General features: G+C 46.5%; 1 protein-coding gene across 1 annotated transcript; it reads right to left on the bottom strand.

Annotated features, from left to right (window-relative positions):
• Nucleotides 1-61: 61 nt before the first annotated feature.
• Nucleotides 62-24559, bottom strand: LOC129851465 (uncharacterized). Its single transcript, XM_055918020.1, has 23 exons — nucleotides 24167-24559; nucleotides 17112-17257; nucleotides 16920-17012; nucleotides 16761-16833; nucleotides 16367-16458; nucleotides 16099-16233; nucleotides 15757-15887; nucleotides 15218-15249; nucleotides 14940-15045; nucleotides 14696-14799; nucleotides 12786-12889; nucleotides 12623-12695; nucleotides 12278-12546; nucleotides 9244-9811; nucleotides 8690-9003; nucleotides 8388-8517; nucleotides 4908-7279; nucleotides 4613-4735; nucleotides 3941-4100; nucleotides 3576-3684; nucleotides 2772-2950; nucleotides 2491-2646; nucleotides 62-2232 (listed from the first exon to the last, which is right to left on the bottom strand). The coding sequence occupies exons 1-23, from the start codon at nucleotides 24396-24398 to the stop codon at nucleotides 1010-1012; spliced, it is 6924 nt and encodes a 2307-aa protein (XP_055773995.1). The 5' UTR covers nucleotides 24399-24559; the 3' UTR covers nucleotides 62-1009.
• Between the last annotated feature and the right edge of the window lie 1083 nt (nucleotides 24560-25642).

Raw genomic sequence — 25642 nt, 5'->3', positions numbered from 1 at the left:
TTTGTCCGGATTAAGTCAGTGCTAGTAGAAATAGTTTGACAAAACAGAGCCAATAAAGCCATAGTTTTGACAAGCATGTTTTAATACAAACAAAGTTGTACAAAATAACATTAAGATAAAACCACTGGTTTTCTGTACAGTATACTTCTTTACAAAACCAAAAAAGGTACAAGGATATTAACTTAGGCCTAGATTCAATCAGATCAAGCGTAGCATAGCGGATGGTTTTGGTGGCGTTGAAGGTCAAACTGAGGCATCAAATCGGTGAGCAGCTGCTCTTGCGATAATTGTCACTTCCATTAGACGTTCAGAATGAGGAAGTGTAGGCTATATAGAAATTGAGGCTCTAATTGAACAATCCTGAAACTAAATAATGAGGGTCTCTATCATCTAACGGACATATAATGTAGACTACATCTCACTGTTCAAACTTATAAGGCTGCATGGGGTTTCTCTTAATGCAACACCGTTCAGCCAACGGTAATGTCCACTAGGTATAATGCCAGGAGCCGCTAGTGGATTTGACAGCTCTGCTGTTCCACCGCCGAAACAACCGCTACGCAGATGTCGGCTAAAGCGGATCTGATTGAATACTGCCCCTAAACAAACAAGTAATAACAAAGTTTTTCCTAGAAAATACAAATATAATTGTTTGGTTTGACAAGATCTGACAGGTTAGTGAGTAGTAGTATCATCAGCAGGCAGCACCAGCCAGGCCACAGCTGGCTTTACCATCTGGTGGGGGGAAAAGTGATTTCCTGTCAAGTGAAGTGCTTCTTTAGGATCAGAAATGAAGAGTCACTAGTGGGGACAGGAGGGTTCAGTAAGAAATGTAATGTGTAGAACAGATTTGACTATCGGTCAAGTAGGTAGTCGTGCTAGTTGCTCTCCATCCATTGGGGCACAGCAGAAAACAAAAATGAACATCCAGGTATATCCTCCCTGTTTCACTCAGTGTTTTCAGATTGATACCTACTGAACATAACTCGTTTGTTCACTAGACCGTTCGTCACCGCTTCCAAGGACCATTCCCACGCCCCTGGTTAGCAGTCTGGTTACTACCCCAGGGGTGATGAGGGTTCCCCATCAGTCGTGGAGGGAAGGTGTGGCGCCCCAGCCCCATGTTTTGCTGCTGAAGGCCCCATAGACAGGACTCTGACACCCCTGCCTGGCCCATCCTAGCCCAGCCAATGGCATTAGGCATCAATGGTCTAATACCCCCCTGTCCTGCAGGTCCTTCCAGCCTATTCAACATGGGCCGTTGGAATATGCTCATGCCATGGTTGTGCAGATTGAGGTTACTGTTAAGGAACAGTGTATTAGGCATGGGTAACAAGCCATTTCTCTGCTGCTGTCTGGCTGCCTGTGCCAGTCTGTCTGTAGCTGCCGCTATGTAATCCCCACCACCAACTGGCCGGGGGGCTGCTGCCCTGGGACCCGGAGGACCAGGGAGGGGGCTGCTAGGGGCTTTGTCAGTCATTCCTCCTCCCCCCTGGAGGCTGCCTTCTACTGGGCTGGGTTTAGTGTTCTCCCCCTGGGACCTTGTAGGCTCAGGACCTGGGGGGTCGTTAGTGTTGCTGGGTGTGGCCCCTGACTCCCCATGGCCCTCAGTGACAATCCCAGCTAGAGGACCATGGTGGCTGCTGAAAGCGTTCAGTCTGCCCTGGGAGCCACACAAAGACATGCCACTGGTTACCTCAGCACCACCAGTTACACTCAGACCCAGCTTAGAGTGGAGGGAGGAGAGGGTAGCTTCTTTAGCCTGCCGTGTGGGGGTCAGTCCCACTTCCTTCTGGATCCCAGCAGGGGACTGGCTGGAGCGGAGAGGGACAGGACCAAGGAGAGAGACAGAGGAAGGGGTGAAACCAGGGGTAGGAGTGAGGAGACCAGGGGTGAGGAAACCAACTCCAGAGTCCCCCAGACCCCCTGGTGAGTCTGTACCCAGGCCAGGAATCCTTGGTCCTGGTGGGGACTCTGGTCTCTCCCCATCCACCTCTGGAGGTGCCATCTGTGAGCGAGCAGCCTTATCAGCCTTGAACTGAGAGATGGCTGCCTTCAGGGCCTGGAAGTTGAGCTCCATGGGTGTCCCCGCGTCAGGAACAAGCTGGTCGGGAAGGGGAGGAAGGAAGTCGTCCTCATTCAGCGGAGTGGACAGGCGGTCCACCAGGCGATCTGGGGAGGAGGGGGAGTCCAGAAGGATCGGTTCCTCCAGCACACGTTTTTCCTCTCGGACTGTGGATGGAAAATAAAAAAGGTTAACAGTGTTATGGGTCAATTGGAATAAACATTGGGAAGGGCAGAATTGTTCTGTGCTCTAGAGATCCTGTTTAGATGCCTCTTGTTACCCTCAAACAATATGATCCTGTGATATGCTATTGGCCAACAGCATTGCCTGACCATGTGACCTGACCAGAACAAACTCTGGGCCCTAGTTACAGGCTATGGTCAGTGGAAAAACTCCCGTTCCTAAATATGATCCATATTAACTACCTGTGGTAGCTGCAGCTATGAGGTCTACTGAGGTAGACCGCTTGTCTCTGACGTCATGGAAACCAACTAGGCCACCGAAGTTGTGCATGATGTCGTTGATGTTGGCGATGACGATGCCAGTACTGGAGTAGTGGGAAAACATCTCGAAGTGGCTCTCTGGAACAGCAAAACAAAGAGAAGCGTTAGTTTAGCGTGTGTGTGTTACCTGTGAGGAAGATGATGTGTCGTTGCTGAATGTGCTGTACCTGCAGCTTGATCAAAGTCTAGGTTGTGTGTGCTACCTGTGAGGAAGATGATGTGTCGTTGCTGAATGTGCTGTGCCTGCAGTTTGAGAAGACAGTCCAGATCGGGGGCGGGGCGAGATGGAGCGTCACACTCATGGTATGGCAGGAACTCCACAATGTTTTTTTTCTGGTACGTGGTCAGCAGGTTCAAGATCTTCCTGGCTTCACTTTTAAACCTGATGGGGGACAGAGATGAGGGGAATGAGTTTAATCAAACCTGAGAAGTTAGAAAACAAATCCCAATTTTCCCCTGTCACTTTGAACAGAATTTTTACTTATTGCATTTAAGGCCAATCAGCAGTTGAAACAAAGCGTCCTCCCGCCACTGTTTTGGGAAAAAGCTGAGGGATGGGCCTGGAGAAATGTTATCACTCAAATTCATAGATAGGTCTGAACATCCATGACATCAACAGTATTGTTTTAACCAGGTTGAGGCTACCCAGTTTGCATTTCTTTTGTTTACAAACATTGAAGTAAAACAAACTTATATTTTAGGTTCTGATGGGGTACGTCAGTTGAACTAAGCTCATATGGCATTTAAGTTATATTCTTCCAAGAATCAATGGGTACATATAAATTAATTATAAGTCCAAAAATGTATGCAGCAACTGCTGATTGGCCCTTTAAGTCATTCTGGATAAGTGCGTCCTCTGCTTAATGTCAAATGTAGTTAAATCTTAGTTTAGAGTTCTGCGCATACTAGTTTCACTAACGCAACAAAAACTGCCTTCCAGTTTGTTCATAATATAATGATTTTATGCTGGAGCTATTGACCGTTGACCATTTCAAAAGCACCAGTACCTGGACTGTTCCTTGAGTTTCTTCTGGGTCTTCCAGTGGACCCTCCACCTCCACAGGCTCTCTGCTGAGTTCTGTTGGTCCAGGAACATCAGAATCACCCGCAGACGCTCTACAACAACATGTCACTCAGTTACTGAATGGAAAAACCCCTGCTGGTCAACAATAAAACAACAGGCTGTTGGGGCCATGTACCAGTCCCAGACACACGTTGTGAGTGTCCACTTGGCTCAACGTCTACCCAAAAGCATTAGTGCAAGCCTGCTGTCTTCTGAGTCCCCTTAACCTTTGTGGTTTTCTTCATGTCAGTATGCTGCTGTTGAGCCGCTGTTGTCACAACAGCTGTCCCACTAAAACTCAAGACTCACCGTGCGTGATGTAGTCAGGGTTGAGGACAAACTCGTCTGAGACAACGAATCCCCCAGAGACAAACAGCTCGTTGTAGGTGTGGTTCTTCACATCGTCCAGACTGTCTACTCCAGCGAAGATCACCGACGGCTGTCTCTTCAACCGCACCAGCGCCGGGATCTGACCAACATAACGCCACCTTATTACAGCGGAACGGCCTTGACACTTTATTAAGAACACCTTAGAGCCGTTACTGATGTTATAACCTGCCGTTACTGATGTTACGACCTGCCGTTACTGATGTTACGACCTGCCGTTACTGATGTTACGACCTGCCGTTACTGATGTTACGACCTGCCGTTACTGATGTTACGACCTGCCGTTACTGATGTTATGACCTGCCGTTACTCATGTTATGACCTGCCGTTACTCATGTTATGACCTGCCGTTACTGATGATACGACCTGCCGTTACTGATGTTATGACCTGCCATTACTGATGTTATGACCTGATGTTACGACCTGCCGTTACTGATGTTATGACCTGGCAATGGCAGAACAGTAGGTCAACTTTCTTTCATTAAACCAAAGATGCCAAGCATGTTAGTTACCAGGTCCATGTTCAGAAAGGCACAATGTTGTGTGATATATATTACATAGAATATCATGATATTTAATATTATTGTAGTGTACCTTGTGAATGTGCGCTGCAATGTCCTTGTTCTGGATGAGAACCATTAGTTTGTCCATCCGGTTCTCTCTCTCCAGGAAACTCACAGGACTGCGTTCTACGTTACCCAACCTCTGGAGGTACTCCTAGTGGGATGGGAGAGAAACAAGGTCAGTTTCATACATTGACACTACTACAATACATACACATTTAAACATGGAGAGAGATCTTGGTGTGTATTTATAAAGCTCACCCCAGACACCATTAAATCATTCAAATGTATTTCTCTTTTTACATGATCAGTTGCTTTACAATAACCTTGATGTGATGGGAGACCTCCCTCTCCCTCTCCTGTGTGTGGATGTAGAACTGGACAGAATTCTTCTGGACATCCTTTATAATCTCCACCAGGTTACTGAACAACTCAGGCTTCAGCTGGCTGATCAGACTACTGATGGCTGATGGGGAGGCGGGACCTGGCGCCGGGACAGGCTCTACCACTGGCCCGCCCACCCCTGACAAACTGTCAATCATCTGAGTGTGAGGAGGAGGTGGAGCCTCCACGGTGTCTGCTGAAACCAGCTGATCCACCATTACGACATCGTCTTTTGCTTCAAACATGGCACTTGTTTGCGGCGTGCACTTTGCTCGTAGCCCTCGGACATCCAACTCAGTGTTCTGTGTTGTGGTTGTCCACTTATTTGCTTTTGACATATCACTTGGCTTGCAGGTTCCCAGTCTCCCGCCTGAGTCAGGGTTCTTTGTTGAAGTTGTCCATTGACTGTCCAGTGGTTGGAGGGGCAGGGGGGCTAGACTGGAGCTGAGTTGAGGTAGTCCCGTCTGTGTCTGGGGTGGGTTGTTGTAGAGAGTAGGAGAATAGGCCGTGCCGGGAAACGATGAAGATGGAATCATTGTGCTATTATTACTATTAAAATGAGACACAGGTAGAGAACTGTAAGAGTTTGAGCTATCAGGACCAGGGGCAAACAGGCCAGGAGAGTGACGACTTGGGACAGACTGAGACACAGCAAGGCTAAGGCCAGGAGCAGGAAATAGGCGGTGGCTGGGGACAGACTGAGACACAGCAAGGCCAGGAGCAGGAGAGAAGCGGTGGCTGGGGACAGACTGAGACACAGCAAGGCCAGGAGCAGGAGAGAAGCGGTGGCTGGGGACAGACTGAGACACAGCAAGGCCAGGAGCAGGAGAGAAGCGGTGGCTGGGGACAGACTGAGACACAGCAAGGCCAGGAGCAGGAGAGAAGCGGTGGCTGGGGACAGACTGAGACACAGCAAGGCTAAGGCCAGGAGCAGGGGCAGGAGAGAGACGATTTGGGACAGACTGAGACACAGCAAGGCCAGGAGCAGGGGCAGGAGAGAGGCGGTGGCTGGGGACAGGCTGAGACACAGGGCCACAGAAAGAATGGTTCCAGTATGTAGTGGTAGGAGGAGAGTGGTTAGCATGGTGGCGGTTAGTGATAGATGAGACCAGGGCAGGGTGGGTGGCTAACGTGCTGGGAATCCATTGGTCCTGTACGTCTATGATGGTGCCCATGCGGTCTCGGAGCGAGGTGACGTAGGCCTGCATGGGAGGCGACGAGTTGTAGAAGGAGACGTACTCTGAGAAGTGCAGGAGCGGATGCACCGGGAGCTGCTGTGAAGCATTCTGGGTATGGAGAAGCGATGAGCTGTAGTGGACACTCTCTCTGAGCAGGAGGATCTGCATCTCTGTGGAGAAGTCACTGAACTGCTGGTCCAGGATACTTTCCACTCCGGTCAGAACGGCTCTCTGGACAGGAGGATTTTGAATGGGAGGTGGATTCTGGATGGGAGGAATGGAGGAGGATGGTCTGGGTGACACCTGCCCTGTCTGTTTCAACTCTGTCTCCACATTTCCGTTCTCTTCCTCCACTAATTCCCCTTCCTCCAGCTGCTCTTCCACCCCATCTAGCACTTCCATCAGGTCTTCCTCATCCTTCTCATCTCCCTCCTCCACTTCCTCTGTCACCGGTTCCTCATCCACCACTTCCATCACATCTTCCTTCTCCTCTTTCACTTCCTCCATCACTTGTTCCTCTACCTCTTTAACCTCCTCCTCCTGTTCAACCTCCATTGTGTTTGGGTCTTCAGCTGCCACAACAGTTGGTATATATTTTCCTGTACTGCCTTCAGCTTGTTCCTGACCAGCCTCTATGGGGCTAGGGTTAGTATGGGTTGGTTCTTCAGCTGGCCCTGGCCCTGGCTCAGGGGAGGGGGATGGGCTGCTGCTTTTCTCTGGGAGGCTGGTGCTCTCTGGAGTAACAGGGACCAGAAGGAGGCTCTGGTTTGTCTCGTCTGTGGTTGTCTTTTCGTTGTTGGTTATTTCTGTGGGGTCACAGGGGGTTTCAGCTAATTGCTCATCATCCTCTATGGGACTTGGGTAGGGACTGGAGCAGGGACTAGGGTAGGGACTGGGGTAGGGACTGGGACACGGACTGGGCTCTAGGGGAGGACTGGGGCTGGGCTCTGGGGGCTCCTCTAGGGGAGGACTGGGGCTAGGCTCTGGGGGCTCCTCTAGGGTAGGGGTGACGTTTCTTTCCCTTCGCTCCGGAACACATTGGGGGTAGCTGCTGGTTGCCATAGGGATCTGGGGTACGAAGCGCGGGTCCTGAGGGTTGTCCTTCTCTCTCTGGCAGTACTTCTTCCACTTCAGCCCTACACAGGAGGAAAAGGTATTAGTAAATATCATAATAGTTTCACATATCAGCTTCTCACAGAAATGTAAATAAGTATTTCTTTATACATATAAAAAATAAATGCCCCCCATCTTAAGTCTTCCTGGTATTTTCTTATTGTGGTACGTGAGTGATGGTGCAGAGAAAGTAGGATAGTCAGATTCGCTGCTAGCTACTGCTCCTCACAGGTAGCCTATGGAAGAGTGACTGCACCAGCGGCCCATCAGACGGCGACAGGTTTAGCGGCCCATCAGACGGCGACAGGTTTAGCGGCCCATCAGACGGCGACAGGTTTAGCGGCCCAGGTTTAGAATTTACTTTCTGTATCTATAGATAGCTAACGCCAGAGTCTTACGGAGTTTGAATTCAAAATATCCCAAAATAGTATTTTGACTGACTTCGTATAATTTTAGGCCAGCCTACTCTGTAGTTTGTTGCTATAATAATGTCAGTGGTGTAGCCTATATGACAATCACATTTGGCAATATACTATTTGTAATATAGGCCTAATGAGCTTAACATAAATGAAATCTAAAATCTGATTGAAAATAAGTCGCTATGATAGGCCCTTTGATAGGCTACAATAAACGCAGACAAAGGTTGAGCCGATGCCCGTGCCCGTTACGGGCGGATCCGGATTGGTTGGGAAGGTCCTCGAGCATGTGGCGAAAGAGGAAGGTTGCGGTCGAGGGCAATCACAGGACCTTCCTTTCCTCCGAAGAGGTCGACCTTGTGTAAGTGATGTCACATGAACCTGGTATCTCCAAGCAGAGCTGGTCCGAGGCTTGCCTATATAGAGCTGCCATGATCCCATACTGTACATGCCCGAGAAACACCAAGTCTGTTCTACATAGCATACGCTGCATGTACAAACCATTAGGAACACCTTCCTAATATTGAGTAGCACCCCCTTTTGCCCTCAGAACAGGCTCAATTGTTGTATCTCTGCATGTGACAGGCTTGGATGTAGAGGGGCCTGGGGAAGAGCTGCGCATTGCAAGACTCTGGATTATCCAACCAGGCTTGGTCATGCTCGACCCCCCCCCCCCGTCAGGCAATACAGAGGGAACGTGATAGTCCATCCTTACCTGTAATGGGGATGAGGACCCATGGAATCTGCTCCTCCCCCTGACATTGCGAGTGCGATCTCCTGGGCATTTCACCATTGGAACTGGGGCTGAAGCCTTCCAGACTGCTCATACTGCCTGCTGCCTGCTCCTACAGAGAGACACATGATAATACAATGGCATGTACACATAGGACACACCCATATTGCACTTGGATTTACAGTAATTGAATTCATACCGATAGCTCCTAAGTAATTAAGTAATTGGAAGCATATCAGAGAAGGAGATATCCTCTTTGAAGTGATGCCAGGTGAGTTCAGTACCTCCAAGTAGTCAGCCTTGTCCTGCAGGCCCCCAGAAGGTCGTTTCCTCAGGTCAATGTCCTGATTGGGCGGCAGACCGAGCTTGATCATCCTATCAAAAAGCAGAGCTTCAGTTTGCTCCGCCCCCTCTCTTGACCCTCCCCCTCTGCCCTCAGAACCCTGTGGCTGTTGCCCTGCAGCGTTCTTCAGGCTGGTTAACATTTTCAGTAACTTGACAGCAGCCTCTGATCCGTCTCTCCTCAGGTCCACATCTCTCAGACCCACACTGTGGAGCATCAGAGAGGACAGACAGGACGGGTTCTGGCCCCCTTCAGCTAGAGGGAGGAAGTGAGAGAACAGAAAATAGATTGGGATCAACTCAAGATGTAATGTATCCGTTTTGGTAGGAGTCAGGAAGTTGTCCACCTGAGAGCCTAGACCGACGAGAAGTTTGATATCAACATGCTTTAATTATGACCATTTGACCCATCAAGGGAAAACTCATGGACCCATGTTATAGTGCCACAGTATTGAAGCAATTCAAAGGCACCACCCCTCAGTAAGGCCTACCATACCTGGTCTGCTGTTCACTCTGCCCCTCTCCTGTGAGGCCTTTTTCAGGTACTTCAGAGTCCTCTCTGCAGTCTCCCTCTCCAGCTTCCTCTTCAGCCCACGGGGGTCCAACAGGCCTGCCCCCTCCTTCGCTCCTTCCTGCACCTCTCCTCTCTTCCTCACATCCCCCTCTGCATTCTTCCGACACTTCAGTATCAAGTTGATCAGCTCCTTCACCTTCTGAGGGTTGGAGTCAGTGCGAGACTGAAATGGAGAGAGGTTCACCTGGACCGCCGGAGGCTGGGCAGCAGTGGGACCATTAGGCTTGACCTCTGACCCTACCACTGGCTTGTCCCCGCTGGCCCTTCTACCACCCTCCCAATCAGTCACAAGGCTGATGTCATCAGGCACGACACAGTAACTCTCCATCATCTCCTTGGCTCGGGCCACAGGCATGGTGTAGAGGTTAGGGCTGTAGACGTAGGAGCGCAGGTAGCCCTCCATGTTGAGCTTGTGGTGTTTTGGAGCCGGGAACAGCTTCCCCCGGTCATCCAGCTTGGTGTCGTACTCAGTCATGGGAACGTGGCGGAGCTAGAGAGGAGAGATGATGCAGTACTTTACCGTCTGCTTGCATGGAAAATCACTAGCTCCATGTCATACAGAAAGGTTGACAGTATAACAAACCCAATAGATCATCAATGACATGCACCTTATGGCTGGCTTTAGACGATATGGGGAAAACTTTGACTCCAGACAGAAATCTACTCAAAACAAATATATTTAAGGAAGCACCAGTGAATCGATCTATATATATAAAAAAAAAGCAGATGCTAAACTACAGGACTGTTTTTCTATCACAGACTGGAATATGTTCCAGGATTCTTCCGATGGCATTCAGTCACTGGCTTCATCAATGAATGCATCGATGACGTCGTCTGCACAGTGACCGTACGTACATACCCCAACCAGAATCCATGGATTACAGGCAGCATCCGCACTGAGTTAAAGGGTATAGATGCCGCTTTCAAGGAGCGGGACTCTAACCCAGAAGCTTATAAGAAATCCCCCTGTGCCTTTTGACGAACCATCAAACAGGCGAAGCGTCAATACAGGACTAAGATCAAATCGTACTACACCGGCTCCGACGCTCATAGGATGTGGCAGGGCTTGCAAACTATTACAGACTACAAAAGGAAGCACAGCCGAGAGCTGCCCAGTGACACGAGCCTACCAGACGAGCTAAATAACTATGCTTGCTTCGAGGCAAGTAACACTGAAACATGCATGAGAGCACCAGCTGTTCTGGACGACTGTGTGATCACGCTCTCTATAGCCGATGTGAGTAAGATCTTTAAACAGGTCAACATTCACAAAGCCGCCGGGCCAGACGGATTTCCAGGACGTGTACTCCAAGCATGCGCTGACCAACTGGCAAGTGTCTTCACTGACATTTTCATCCTCTCCCTGAGTCTGTAATACCAACATGTTATAAGCAGACCACCATAGTCCCTGTGCCCAAGAACACTAAGGTAACCTGCCTAAATGACTACCGACCCGTAGCACTCACGTCTGTAGCCATGAAATGCTTTGAAAGGCTGGTCATGGCTCACATCAACACCATTATCCCAGAAACCCTAGACCCACTTCAATTTGCATATCACACCAACAGATCCACAGATGATGCAATCTCTACTGCACTCCACACTGCCCTTTCCCAACTGGACAAAAGGAACACCTATATGAGAATGCTGTTCATTGACTACAGCTCAACACTCAACACCATAGTGCCCTCAAAGCTCATCACTAAGCTAAGGACCCAGAGACCTGACCGTGTGGTGCAATGACAACAACCTCTCCCTCAATGTGATCAAGACAAAGGAGATGATTGTGGACTACAGGAAATTCTCATCGACGGGGCTGTAGTGGTGCAGGTTGAGAGCTTCAAGTTCCTTGGCGTCCACATCCCCAACAAACTAACATGGTCCAAACACACCAAGACAGTCGTGAAGAGGGCACGACAAAACCTATTCCCCCTCAGGAGACTGAAAAGATTTGGTCTGGGTCCTCAGATACTCAAAATGCTCTACAGCTGCACCATCGAGAGCATCCTGACTGGTTGCATCGCTGCCTGGTATGGCAACTGTTCAGCCTCCGACCCCAAGGCACTACAGAGGGTAGTGAGTAAGGCCCAGTACATCAATAGGGCAAAGCTTCCTGCCATCCAGGACCTCTGTACCAGGCGGTGTCAGAGGAATGCCCTGACAATTGTCAAAGACTCCAGCCACCCTAGTCATAGACAGTTCTCTCTGCTACCACACAGCAAGCGGTACCGGAGCGCCAAGTCTAGGTCCAAGAGGCTTCTAAACAGCTTCTACCCCCAAGTCATAAGACTCCTGAACAGCTAATCAAATGGCTAACCAGACTACTTGCATTGCCTGCTCCCCCCCCACGTTGCTGCTACTCTTATTATCTATGCATAGCCACTTTAATAACTCTACCTATATGTACATAATTACCTCAATGCCGGTGCCCCATGTACATTGACTCTGTACCGGTAACCCCTATAAATATCTTCGCTATTGTTATTTACTGCTGCTCTTTAATTATTGGTTTTTCTTATCTTACTTTTTTTGTGTTGGTATTTTCTTAACTGCATTGTTAGTTAAGGGCTTGTAAGTAAGCATATCACATTTCACTGTATTCGGCGCATGTGTGGTATATGGCCAATATACCATGGCTAAGGGCTGTTCTGATGCGCAACGCGGAGTTCCTGGATACCACCCTTAGCCGTGTTATATAGACCATATACCACAAACCCGAGGTGCCTTATTGCTATTATAAACTGGTTACCAAAGTAATTAGAGCAGTAAAAATAAATGTTTTATCATACCCATGGTATGCGGTCTGATATACCATGGCTGTCAGCCAATCAGCATTCAGGGCTCGAACCACCCAGTTTATAATGTCCAATATACCACAGGTTTCAGCCAATCAGCATCCAGGACGCAAACTACCTGGTTTATAATAGCATATTATTATCATGTCACGCATTTATACCTTTCCATCATGAAGTCCACTTAGGTAGTCCCTGGCCTGGTGCTCGACCCCGGCCGAGAGGTCAGCAGGTGGGTTGCAGCGCACCTTGACCAGGGCATGATGCAGGGCCGGGACAAAGCTTTTAAGCTTGGGCATCACAGTGTCACGGGAGAATGACGACTGCAAAGGCTCCTGGGTAGATGGACAATTTGTACTGTATTTTGTCACATCCCTCGACTCTTGAAAAACGAAGAGTGCTTGAAGGCCTCTTTTCCACCCATCTCTTCTTTCTGAAAAACACAATCATTACTAGAGCAATTACATTCTTCACAGTTTTAGCACATAAGACTTTTTACTGTGACCTACCAGTTGGAGCAGCCATCTGAACTGAAGACAGGAGGAAGAGGAATCCTTTGTCAGCCAACGCGTGGACAAGCACCTGCACATAGAAGAGGTGTTAGAACAGGCCGGGAGCAAAAGCCTGCAATCCCAGTGGCTCTCCAGGAGGAGGTGCTGGACCTGGACCTACCAGTCTCTGTGTCTCCAGGCCTTGTAGCAGTGCTGCCAGATGGTCACCTGACTTGCTCTTCTCCACTACCTCCAGCAGACTGCAGTAGGTTCCATTCTTCAACACTACAATACCAACACACAGACATTACAGAAGAGACGTTAGAAGCCCTGTGAATAGCAGCGGGTCTTCTTCAAAATTGCTGGCTGGTTATGGCAGGAACAGCAGAGTATTCAAGACACATGACAATTCCATTGTGAAATCTAAACCACACAATTAGAAAGACAACCGGTACTGATGTTGTACAACATGGGGCGGCAGGTAGCCTAGTGGTTAGAGCGTTAGACTTGCAACCGAAAGTGCAAGATCGAATCCCAGAGCTGACATGGTAAAAATCTGTCATTCTGCCCCTGAACAAGGCAGTTAACCCACTGTTCCTAGGCCGTCATTGTAAATAAGAATTTGTTCTTAACTGACTTGCCTGGTTAAATAAAGATAAAATAAAAACATGGAAGCATACTTCAGTTTGCACTCTTAACTTTTCATAATGTACACTACCGGTCAAACGTTTGGGGTCACGTAGAAATGTCCTTGTTTTCCATGAAAACATACATGAAATGAGTTGCAAAATGAATAGGAAATATAGTCAAGACATTGATTTAAATAAGTGTCTTTCCAACTTTGCTTTCGTCAAAGAATCCTCCATTTGCAGCAACTACAGCCTTGCAGACCTTTGGCGTTCTAGTTGTCAATTTGTTGAGGTAATCTGAAGAGATTTCACCCCATGCTTCCTGAAGCACCTCCCACAAGTTGGATTGGCTTGATGGGCACTTCTTACTTACCATACGGTCAAGCTGTCACTGTGCTGGCCACTCCATTATAAACAGAATACCAGCTGACTGCTTCTTCCCTAAATACCTCTTGCATAGTATGGAGCTGTGCTTTGGGTCATTGTTCTATTGTAGGAGGAAATTGGCTCCAATGAAGCACCGTCCACAGGGTATGGAGTTGCAAAATGGAGTGACAGCCTTCCTTCTTCAAGATCCCTTTTACCCTGTACAAATCTCCCACTTTACCACCACCAAAACACCCCCAGACCATCACATTGCCTCCACGCTTGACAGATGGCGTCAAGCACTCCTCCAGCATCTTTTCATTTTTTTCTGCGTCTCACAAATGTTCTTCTTTGTGATCCGAACTCCTCAGACTGTCTGTCCACAACACTTTTTTCCAATCTTTCTCTGTCCAGTGTCTGTGTTCTTTTCCTTTTATTGGCCAGTCTGAGACATGCCTTTTTCTTGGCAACTCTGCCTAGAAGGCCAGCATCCCGGTGTCGCCTCTTCACTGTTGATGTTGAGACTGGTGTTTTGCGGGTACTATTTAATGAACCTGTAGTTGAGGACTTGTTGAGGCGCCTGTTACTCAAACTAGACACTAATGTACTTGTCCTCTTGCTCAGTTGTGCACCGGGGCCTCCCACTCCTCTTTCTATTCTGGTTAGAGATAGTTTACGCTGTTCTGTGAAGGGAGTAGTACACAGCGTTGTACGAGATCTTCAGTTTCTTGGCAATTCCTCACATGGAATAGCCTTCATTTCTCAGAACAAGAATAGACTGACGAGTTTCAGAAGAAAGTTATTTGTTTCTGGCCATTTTGAGCCTGTAATCGAACGCACAAATGCTGATGCTCCAGATACTCAACTAGTCTAAAGAATGACAGTTTTATTGCTTCTTTAAATCAGCACAACAGTTGTCAAAAACAAGGACATTTCTAAGTGCCCCTAAACTTTTGAACGGTAGTGTGTATATCACTTGATCTCCAGCACCTGCTTAAAACCAGTGTGTGTGTGTGTGTGTGTGTGTGTGTGTGTGTGTGTGTGTGTGTGTGTGTGTGTGTGTGTGTGTGTAATGTGTTCCTCCTGTAATGTGTACCTTCGTGGCTGCCTGCGTACAGGTTCCAGGAGAACAGAGCTGAGGGGATCATCTGATTCACCTGGTCTATACACATCACCTGACCCAGCTCCAGCTTCTCAGGCCTAGAAACAGACACACAAAGACACAGGTTCATTTACTAACATTCAATCCTCTTCACATGGACATCTTTAGATCTAATGGGGCTGAAAAGCAAACGTTAAAAATAAAAACATTGATTTGTAAAGGAGGTCCCAGGACTCACAGTTTGAAAGGCAGGAAGGGGGGGGAGAAGGAGCAGAAGGAGACCAGGGACACTGTTCTACCCTCATTCACCAGCTCTCCACTCCACACTGTGTATTTACTCCTGCCTGTAGACAAAGAGACATGACAGTCATTCAGCCACAAAACAAATAGCACAAACACAGTGACTGGACTTTATTAAGTCGCTCTGGATAAGAGCACTGCTCAATGACTACAATTTAAACAACCCTCCGTATTTTTTGCGCTCCTCATGAATTAGTCTCAAAAGATATGGATTACCTGTACTTCCTTCAGACGTTTGGCTGTTTGACCTGATAGCGAAAGAAAACAACAATTTACCTAACATTGTCACATATACACCTGTAGTAGGACACAGTCTGTCGTTTCCAATGGGAACAAATGAGTCATAGTGGGCAGAACAATCAAGGAGGTGGGCAGAGCCAGGTACGAGCTAGCGATATCCTATTGGCCCATTCTAGCATGGAGCTACATATTTCCGTTAGGGAACACCTACTCTGAAAGTACGCGTGTGCAATAACTACATTTTCCTTTAAACTCCTTGTAAATAACGCTAAAGGGTAAAGTCTACAAAACTGAATCCACTCTGTTCGTAACAGAGATCGATGGATGGAGATCAAATGTTTCATCGATGAGAAAATTTGCAGAACGTCGGCCAAAATTCATCTCCTCCCACTGTGCCGGCCACCGTGCTTCCTCTCACTACCATATATGGTAGTGAGTGGAAACGCTAAGCGGACGCTTCACATTTATACAGCTGGTGAAATATCTTGCTCATTGTTCTATCTGTGCTGGCGTACCTCAGGGGAGCCATGGGCTTGGCTTGAAGAGGAGCATCTTTGCCTTTGAACTGGAAAGAGACCACTGCATAGGGACACACGTGCCTCGGCCGAGGCTTCAGCTCATCAAAGTCATACTCATAGAAGTATTGCTGTGGGGGGAAAGAGTAGACAAACAGGACAGAATGGGACTTCCGGTATGACGACTTAAACACAAGAAACCTTAAATGCCGCAGTTGCATATTCAGTTTGATTTTACAGATGTTTCTGTTTTCCAAACAAACAGAATATCAGTAAGTCACCATATAACACATCTACTGAGGCCCGTCCTCTACACACAATGTTGTTAGTACCAGTATTTACCTGAGTAAGTTCGTATGCTCTATAGGAAGTGAGAGATGTCACTTTGCTGGCATTCTTGGAGAAATGGCTGTCAAACTTGGGAGTGGGGTCCAGAAGGTTCTTTGACATGTTCTCATAGATGCTCTTCACTTTACCCTGTGTGTGTGTGTGTGTATGTGTGAGTGAGAGAGAGAGCACTTTCATTTATATGTTCAAAATGTCCTTGAATTTTCCCTGACCACGTAAGGACGAGAGAACTTTTGAGAGAAACAACGGTAGTTTTTGTTACCTTGATGACCTTGAAAATGATGATCTCTCCCATGACTCCAGGGTTAAAAGGATTGATCTGCAGTAGGTCTGAGTTTTTAGACAGATAAACACCTGAAAGACAGAAACAGTCTTAATCCTCCTTATAACCGTTTTACCACAGATGGAACAATGAGACATATTTCACCGGATGTATAAAGGTGAAAGGTGAGAGGAAGCCCATTGGCCGGCAGTGGGAGAGGATGGTCTCTTAATTATAAAAATCTTTGGTTTTACTATCCCCCTTTTTTTTAAATGTTCTACAATTAGCCTCACTTCAGTTTAGAAATATCTGTATAACACAAACTTCAATAACTACATTTGCCAACACTTCGTCAGATTTAAATAGCTCAAAAGTGGATGGACAACGACCTTACCCTTGGCGGGGTTCCCCAGAGCTGTGATCCAGCTGTGCCCCACAAGCAGGCCCTTCTCACAGATCCATGGCAGCTATAACCAGGGGTATAACAGTATTATTATACGTAATATGTATACTCAATCGTACATAGAAATGTGTAAATGCCATAGGTTCTTACCTTGGTGGTGTCAGCCATCAGGAAACAGTGGGTCTCCTCCAGTTCCTTCTCCGTCCTCCCATCCTGCTTCAGCTCTCTCCTTTTCTCTACAAACTGTCAATCAAACAATGATAAAAAAATATGAAAAAACCTCTGCGCTGCAGATTAAATGGCATTTCTGGATGATGTCAGCCAGCCTAAAGCATTGCTTACGTCCTTCTCCAGCAGCTCACTGTGGACCAGTCTTGGCTTGGTGTACATGAACATCCCGTTGGAGCTGGCTTCTCTGTAGTTGGATGACAGGATGGTCAAGATGTCTTCAAACTCCCGGGACTCTGACGACACATATTGGAACAAGGCTGTTGGAGACAAGAGACAGTCAGGTTGGTCAGTTCAACAGTCTGTCTATCCCAATCACAATTTATTTGTCCCGTGACAAAATAATGCAGAAATCTAGAATCAAGCACTGAATAATGCAGAAATCTAGAATCAAGCACTGAATAATGCAGAAATCTAGAATCAAGCACTAAATAGTGTCCTACACATACACAGAGGTTGAATTTTTATTTTTTGCCACTTGTCCTTTCGACAAATACGACTGATTTTTTTTTTTACCTTTACCTGAAAGCTCAAGTCATATGGGAGATATTTTTCAATTAGGCTGTTCAAGGAATATATTTTACAGTTGTCAGAATGGCCATGTCAATGTTGAATAGAGGGGAATCCCAGCTTTTCAACAGTGTCTAATTTCTCAGCTCCCAATATTGGGCTCTGGAGATGCGGTTTACAACCCGAGTAGGCTAAGCATCGTTTTTTTAACACACCCGTTCATCAATTGCGTGTCTCCATTTGCGGTTACACCGATGGAAAGTTTAGGAAATCGGACATGACAATTAGATTAATACATGATAATGGCTAAATAGTTAACTACCGAGAACTAGCCAGCAGGGGTGCAACTTTCACTGGGGACATTAGCATTTTTGTCCCCCCCAGTTTTAGCATTGGAATATGATACAAAACGAGGCAACGGTGTGCTTCAGGACCATGTGGACGCCTCCGAGAGGTCGGGTAGGCTGTTTGGAGTGTTTATCCGACTGGATAAACAAAAACATTTTATGTCCCCCCCCCCCACTTCTAAAACCTAAGTTGCGCCCCTGCAATCCAGCATACACAATATGTGTTGAATTGGCTATCTTGCTAGTAGGCCTATAAATGAATTACAGCGGACTACCTAATCTCTCTCCCTCCTCTGGCCCACTCACGTTTACACACACGCAGCTGATGAGCACACCACGATTTCCCCAGGATTTTCATGACAGTACAAAGTCTGTTTGCTGACGAAAAATGTGCTATAACTTTGCAAATAATTCACTAATTAACAAGCAATATCAACAAATGTGAGCAGGCGGCTACAATTTGCTCTCAATAGTGCATCTCGCAACCGGGGATAACTGAAAGACCGCTCTGCAATCCTACTCTGATACGCTCTGCAGAAATTGTGATAACAGCAGGGCAACTCCATGGTAATAGAGTGACACCGAGATTTTAAAAGTTGGATGGCCAAACAAAAATCAATGATTGCAAAGTAAAACAAACCATACAACTATGTACAATGACTACTTTTAACAATTTACACTGAACATTTTACAAAAACATGTTTACTTGAAGAACAGTGTAGCTGTTCAACACCATCATCCTAGAAACCCTAGACCCACTCCAATTTGCATACCGCCCCAATAGATCCACAGATTATGCAATCTCTATTGCACTCCACACTGCCCTTTCCCACCTGGACAAAAGGAACACCTACGTGAAAATGCTATTCATTGACTACAGTTTAGCATTCAACACCATAGTGCCCTCAAAGCTCATCAATAAGCTAAGGACCCTGGGACTAAACAACTCCCTCTGCAACTGGATCCTGGACTTCCTGAAGAGCCGCCCCCAGATGGTAAGGGTAGGTAAGAACACATCCGCCGCGCTGATCCTCAACACAGGGGCCCCTCAGGGGTGCGTGCTCAGCCCCCTCCTGTACTCCCTGTTCACTCATGACTGCACGGCCAGGCACGACTCCAACACCATTATTACATTTGCCGAGGACACAACAGTGGTAGGCCTGATCACCGACAACAACGACAGCCTATAGGGAGATCAGAGACCTGGCCGTGTGGTGCTAGGACTATGATTGTGGACCACAGGAAAGAGGACCGAGCACGCCCCCATTCTCAATGATGGGGCTGCAGTGCAGCAAGTTCCTTGGTGTCCATACCACCAACAAACTAACATGGTCCAAGCACACAAAGACAGTAGTGAAGAGGGCACGACTGTGTCTCCACCTCAGGAGACTGAAAAAATTTGGCCTGGGTCCTCAGATCCTCAAAAAGGTTCTACAGCTGCACCATCGAAAGTATCCTGACTGGTTGCATCACTGCCTGGTATAGCAACTGTTCAGCCTCCGACCGCAAGGCACTACAGAGGGTAGTGAGAACGGCCCAGTACATCCTGGGGCCAAGCTTCCTGCCATCCAGGACCTCTATACCAGGCGGTGTCAGAGGAAGGCCCTGAAAATTGTCAAAGACTCCAGCCACCCAAGTCATAGACTGTTCTCTCTGCTACCACACGGCAAGCGGTACCGGAGCACAAACTACAAGCGGCTTCTAAACAGCTTCTACACCCAAGCCATAAGACTCCTGAACATCTAGTCAAATGGCTACCCAGACTATTCACATCCCCTCTCCACACCTCTGCCACTCTTAATTATCTATGCATAGTAACTTTAATGAACTCTACCTACATGTACATACTACCTCAACTAACCGGTGCCCCCACACATTGAATCTGTACCGGCAACCCCTGTATATATTGTTATTTTTTACTGCTCCTCTTTAATTACTTGCATCTCTTATTCTTATCCATATTTTTTTTCAACTGCACTGTCGTTTAGGGGCTCATAAGTAAGCATTTCACTGTTAGGTCTACACCTGTTGCATTCGGTGCATGTGACTAATAACATTTGTGATCGTTCATAGAATCATAAAGCCTTCACTTTCAAATCACAACAATAATTTCACAAATGCAAAATTTACACTTACTGTAGGCTGTTTCAACCTGCTTTAATACAGTTGCAGCTGACAGTATTTTTTAGTTACAACACGTTTCCGGCTTCCTTCTTCCAATACACACACAGATGTTCGGAGCATGATTTGCTAATTAGGACAGGTGTTCCCTCTGTTTTCTGTCTGTCTTCATCCAATGACTTACAGTGCATTCAGAAGTATGAAGAGCCCAAGACTTTTTCCACATTTTGTTACGTTACAGCCTTATTCAAAAATGAATTACATTGTTTTTTTCTCTCATCAATCTACACACAGTACCCCCCCAAAAAGTTTTTTTAAACACATTTTTGTAAATGTATAAAAAATTAACTGAAATATCACATTTACATAAGTATTCAGACCCTTTACTCAGTACTTTGTTGACGCACCTTTGGCAGCAACTACAGCTTTGAGTCTTTTTGGCTATGATGCTACAAGCTTGGCAAACCTGTATTTGGGGAGTTTCTCCCATTGTTCTTTGCAGATCCTCTCAAGCTGTCAGGTTGGATGGGGAGCGTTGCTGCACAGCTATTTTCAGGTCCCTCCATTGATGTTTGATCAGGTTAAAAGTCCGGGCTCTGGCTGGGTCACTCAAGGACATTTGTCCCAAAGCCACTCCTGCATTGTTTTGGTTGTGTGCTTAGTAGGGATGCAACGGTACACAGTATGTTAACGAACCGTTCGGTACGCCCCCTATGGTTCAATACGCACACATGAACTGCAGAATTATGGTATGCCTGTCATTTTCCTATCATTTCCAAACTTGCTTATTGCGCTGCAGACTACACACACTACACAGCCGTTAGAGGGCTGACAAACTTTACTCCACAGCAATGTCTCAAAATGTAGTGACCGCAACCCTCCCCCTTAAACAACTAATGTACAATAACATCTCAGGAGGAAACCTCCCTGAAGGGACTCCATGAAGAGGGGAAACTAAAAACAAATATTCTCTCAGCTCCAACGTAACAATGGCGAGCGAGACAGAGAAGCAAATTTTAAGAGGCACCGACGTCTTTCAAATCCGCTGATTGGGTACATTTTGGATTCAGCATTCAACACGATGACGAGGGTAAGAAGACCATAAACAAACAAAGTACAGTGTGCAAGCATTGCTTTGCCACTGTCGGCTACTCGAGTGGAAACACTTCTAACGTGTCATTTACGTGGCCCTCACCCGGCCGTATCCCTTGCAGGTGGAGCTGGAGCAAGGAGTCCACTTGTTAGCGAAAAAACAATCTCTCGCTGCTGCCTTCCAACAACAATTTCTGACATATTCCAAAAAACAAAGAAATAACAAAAGCAGTGGCCTTATTCATAGCCAAAGATTTGCAGCCCTATACCGACTGGGGATTTCGTCACTTGATGAAAAAAAAATGAACCGCGTTACAATGTCCCCTCCCGCACACATTTCAGCAGCAAACTAATTCCCAAGCTCTATGAAACATCAGAGAGAAATTGAAAATGAATTGACACAGACACCCTATATAGCTCTCTCCACTGATAGTTGGACCTCCAGAGCAACTTAAAGCTACCTCTCACTGTGACGGTTCACTATGTACTGGAGTGGGAGATGAAGAGCTACATGTTGTCAAAGCTAAGAAGCACTTAATTTTCATCTTTTTCTCCCCTTGATTTCATACAGTAGAGACAGAAACCAGGCCTAGTCAGTCATGCTGCCATTTTTCTGAATGGAAAGTGTGTCTATGGGCAAAATAAAGAGTTCATTATTTAAAGGGTGATGTGTTTACATTTTTTCTTAAATATAAAGATACCGGCCTCCCGGGTGGCGCAGTGGTCTAGGGCACTGCATCGCAGCGCTAGCTGTGCCACCAGAGACTCTGGGTTCGCGCCCAGGCTCTGTCGCAGCCGGCCGCGACCGGGGGGTCCGTGGGGCGACGCACAATTGACCTAGCGTCGTCTGGGTTAGGGAGGGTTTGGCCGGTAGGGATATCCTTGTCTCATCGTGCACCAGCGACACCTGTGGCGGGCCGGGCGCAGTGCGCGCCAACCAAGGTAGCCAGGTGCACGGTGTATCCTCCGACACATTGGTGCTCCATTGGTTGGATGCGCGCTGTGGTAAGAAGCAGTGCGGCTTGGTTGGGTTGTGTTTTTCGGAGGACGCATTGCTTTCGACCTTCGTCTCTCCTGAGCCCGTACGAGTTGTAGCGATGAGACAAGATAGTAATTACTAACAATTGGATACCACGAAAAGGGGGTAAAATTTAAAAAATTAAATATAAAGATACCGGAACAGTACGGTTACCGTGGCCCACAAACCATGATACATACCGAACAGTGGGCCCATTGTACCGTTGCATCCCTAGTGCTTTGGGTCATTGTCCTGTTGGAAGGTGAACCTTCGCCCCAGCCTGAGGTCCTGAGTGCTCTGGAGCAGGTTTTCATCAAGGATCTCTGTACTTTGCGCTGTTCATCTTTCCCGACTAGTCTCCCAGGCCCTGCCGCTGAAACATATCCACACAGCAAGATGCTGCCACTACCATACTTCACCAGGTTTCCTCCAGCATCACGTCTGTAGGAAACCTGGCACCATCCCTACGGTGGAGTATGGTGGTGGCAGCATCTTGCTGTGTGGACGTGATGCTGGAGGAAACCTGGCTTCTCTTGATTTCATCAGACCAGAGAATCTTGTTTCTCATGGTCTGAGTCCTTTAGGTGCTTTTTGATAAACTAAGCGGGCTCTCATGTGCCTTTTATTGAGGAGTGGCTTCCGTCTGGCCACTTTACCATACAGGTCTGATTGGTGGAGTGCTGCAGAAATGGTTGTCCTTCTGGAATGTTCTCCCATCTCCACAGAGGAACTCCGGAGCTCTGTCAGAGTGACCATTGGGTTCTTGGCCACCTCCCCGATTAAGCCCTTTCTCCCCCGATTGCTCAGTCTGGCCGGGCGGCCAGCTCTAGGAAGAGTCTTGGTGATTCCAAACGTCTTCGATTTAAGAATGATGGAGGCCAGTGTTCATGGGGACCTTCAATGCTGCAGACATTTTTTGGTACCCTTCCCCAGAGCTGTCCCTTGACACAATCCTGTCTCGGAACACTGCGGACAATTCCTTTGAATTTGCTTGGTTTTTGCTCTGAAATGGCCTTTCAACTGTGGGACCTAGACAGGTGTGTGTATTACCAAATCATGCCCAATCAATTGAATTCAACACAGGTGGACTCCAATCAAGTTGTAGAAACATTGCAAAGATGATCAATGAAACAGGATGCACCTGAGCTCAATTTCGAGTCTCATAGCAAAGGGTCTGTATACCTATGTAAATAAAGTATGTTTTTTTTAATAGATTTGCTAAATTTTCTAAAGCTGTTTTAGCTTTGTCATTATGGGGTATTGTGTGTAGATTGATGAGGAAAACAAATATTTTAATAAATTTTATAATAAAAACAGTAACGTAACAAATGTGGTTAAGGGGTCAAGGGGTCTGAATACTTTCCGAATGTAATGGAACAAAGATTATCAAGGGCTAGAAGTCGCCCAGCAATAAAAACGCACCTTGAGTTCAGAGTAACAAATCAAATCTATATTATTCTGGTCCAACAATTTTTTCTGTCAATAACATACACAACGACATACTGATTGATTGGGGCTCGAGAGATGGCACCTCTGCATAAATTGTATCCTGTTGTCTAGGACTTCTTCCCTGTATTTAGGATCCAAAGTCATTTCTGTCGGGAAGGGGCAACCATGGACAACCACGACAACCATGGAACGTGGGTGTGTCCAAACAAAGACTACTAGCTTGCTAACGTTACCTGCTGAAACGGTGTGTAAAATGTCGGCTAACAGCATGTACATTTCAAAAAAGACATCTAACTAACACAACTCACGTAGTACCCACCTCCACTCCAATGGCTACCTAGCTAAAGCAGCTACCTGACCGGGTAAACCATGTTTCACTTTCAGGTGCAATAAAAGCAGGTGACTTTAGCGAAGAACATGCCAAGTTAACAAGCTAACGTTACCCTCTAGTTATTTGCTGAACGGGGTCAAATTCAATGATCAGACAGATGGAATACAGTTTGTTTACAAGTAGCTAGCTAGCGATGTTAGCGTAGCTAGCATGCAGTAACGTTAGCATTATTTAAATGTAGGAAAACATCAGCTAGCTAGCTAGCATATACGGCGAATTTAGCTATTGAGAAAGTAGCTACCTCTCTTTTCTTTGTTCTTTCTCGGTATTTGAAAGTTCAAGCGGTCCCCCGCTTTTGGAATATATTGCGTAGAAGACACTCCAGCTCTCGGTCTAGTCTCGGTACCACCAGCTTGCTCGGTACCAGAATGCTCGCCATCTTGACTTGGTGTAACGTAACTCTCGGGTGGGATGTAATATTTCACTGAACTGTATTTCGATGCAGGGACGCTGCCACCACTGTGGCTCTCCATCTTAGATAAACACTTATTTGACAAAAAAATGCAATAGACACTGATCTTTCTTGTTAAATCGGATGAGAGCGTTATTTCCACACACACTCAGAGCGCAGATTCTCCAACCACATCTCCGCCATGCTGCTTCACTGACGTTTTCGACGCACGGACTACCTTGCTCCCTACATCACCACCGCTGATGCTGCCGGATCAGGCAATCGATGCATTGGGTTTTATGCGAAGGGTTTTAGCGCCACCTGCGGGTATATGAACGAACGGCATGATGGCTCACTTTATATTACCTTTTACATGTGAGATATACGAAGTCATTATACAAGAGTAGCTTGTTTTATTTAATTGTATATATTTTTTAATTTGTGTTTCCGAAATATTCACAAACACTGTATCCTTCCACCTATTCACTGACTAAAATAACCAGCTCTTGAATGACATGCTATTTGTTCTGTTGGCCTGATGCACAGATGGCCAAAAGAAACCTGAGCTGGCATGAGGCGAGGCCCTTGGGAGACAAGGTACGCCAATGCCTGTAAGCCCACCAATAAGGCTTTCTCTCTGGGGAACAGGGGCATTGTGTCTAGCCTGGTCCCAGATCTGTTTGTGCTCTTGGCCTGACAATTCCATAAGGAGTTGTAAAGAAAGCAAAAACAAACTGACATCCAAGCTAACTTGTGTCTGTCTTCTCCTTGGTCTGATTGCATGTGATTGCATCATGACAAAGGGCAATTAAACCAACCATTTAACCAAGGCTCAGGGGACATACACCAACACACCTGTCTGATTAGGCCTTTCTCACCTCGCCTTCTAAGAGGGCCCCAGCCACTACTATTGGCTAAGAGAGGCCCCATGAGGAGGGGTAATCCGCATTTCTAACAGTTGGGCCATTAAGGGTGTTCCATGCCGGTAAAATTCACTCTCTTTGTGTATGATGTTTACCAATATAGTTGTGAGACATTTTACTTTATTGTAAGTTCACACAAAAAATCCTCTAATCTTATACATTGTTGTAATTCTTTCTAAATATTGAATTTAACTGTACTGTATACAATAATATTAATATGTATATATGAATAGTGTGTAAATAGTAAAACATTTTGTCACTTGGTGTCTTTCCTATATATATATTGTAGTTTATTTTTTTACTCTTGTTTATTGATTTATTTTTATTTAATGTAATATCTTATGTTGTTGTCTAGTACTGTTCTGTACATTGTCATGTATTTGTATGTTTTAAGTGGACCCCG

Source organism: Salvelinus fontinalis, chromosome 3 (genome assembly GCF_029448725.1).
Source record: "Salvelinus fontinalis isolate EN_2023a chromosome 3, ASM2944872v1, whole genome shotgun sequence".
NCBI classification, from domain to species: domain Eukaryota; kingdom Metazoa; phylum Chordata; class Actinopteri; order Salmoniformes; family Salmonidae; genus Salvelinus; species Salvelinus fontinalis.
This window is presented reverse-complemented; position numbering and strand designations above follow the sequence as displayed.

Bases quoted from the DNA above. Each gene is read 5' to 3' on its own strand.
- LOC129851465 (XM_055918020.1), bottom strand. From the start codon at position 24,398: ATGGAGAGCCACAGTGGTGGCAGCGTCCCTGCATCGAAATACAGTTCA. The intron at 8,518-8,689 runs GTACTGAACTCA...GTCTCTCTGTAG, and splicing joins ACAAGGCTGACTACTTGGAG to GAGCAGGCAGCAGGCAGTAT. The intron at 2,951-3,575 runs GTACTGGTGCTT...GTCCCCCATCAG, and splicing joins AAACTCAAGGAACAGTCCAG to GTTTAAAAGTGAAGCCAGGA.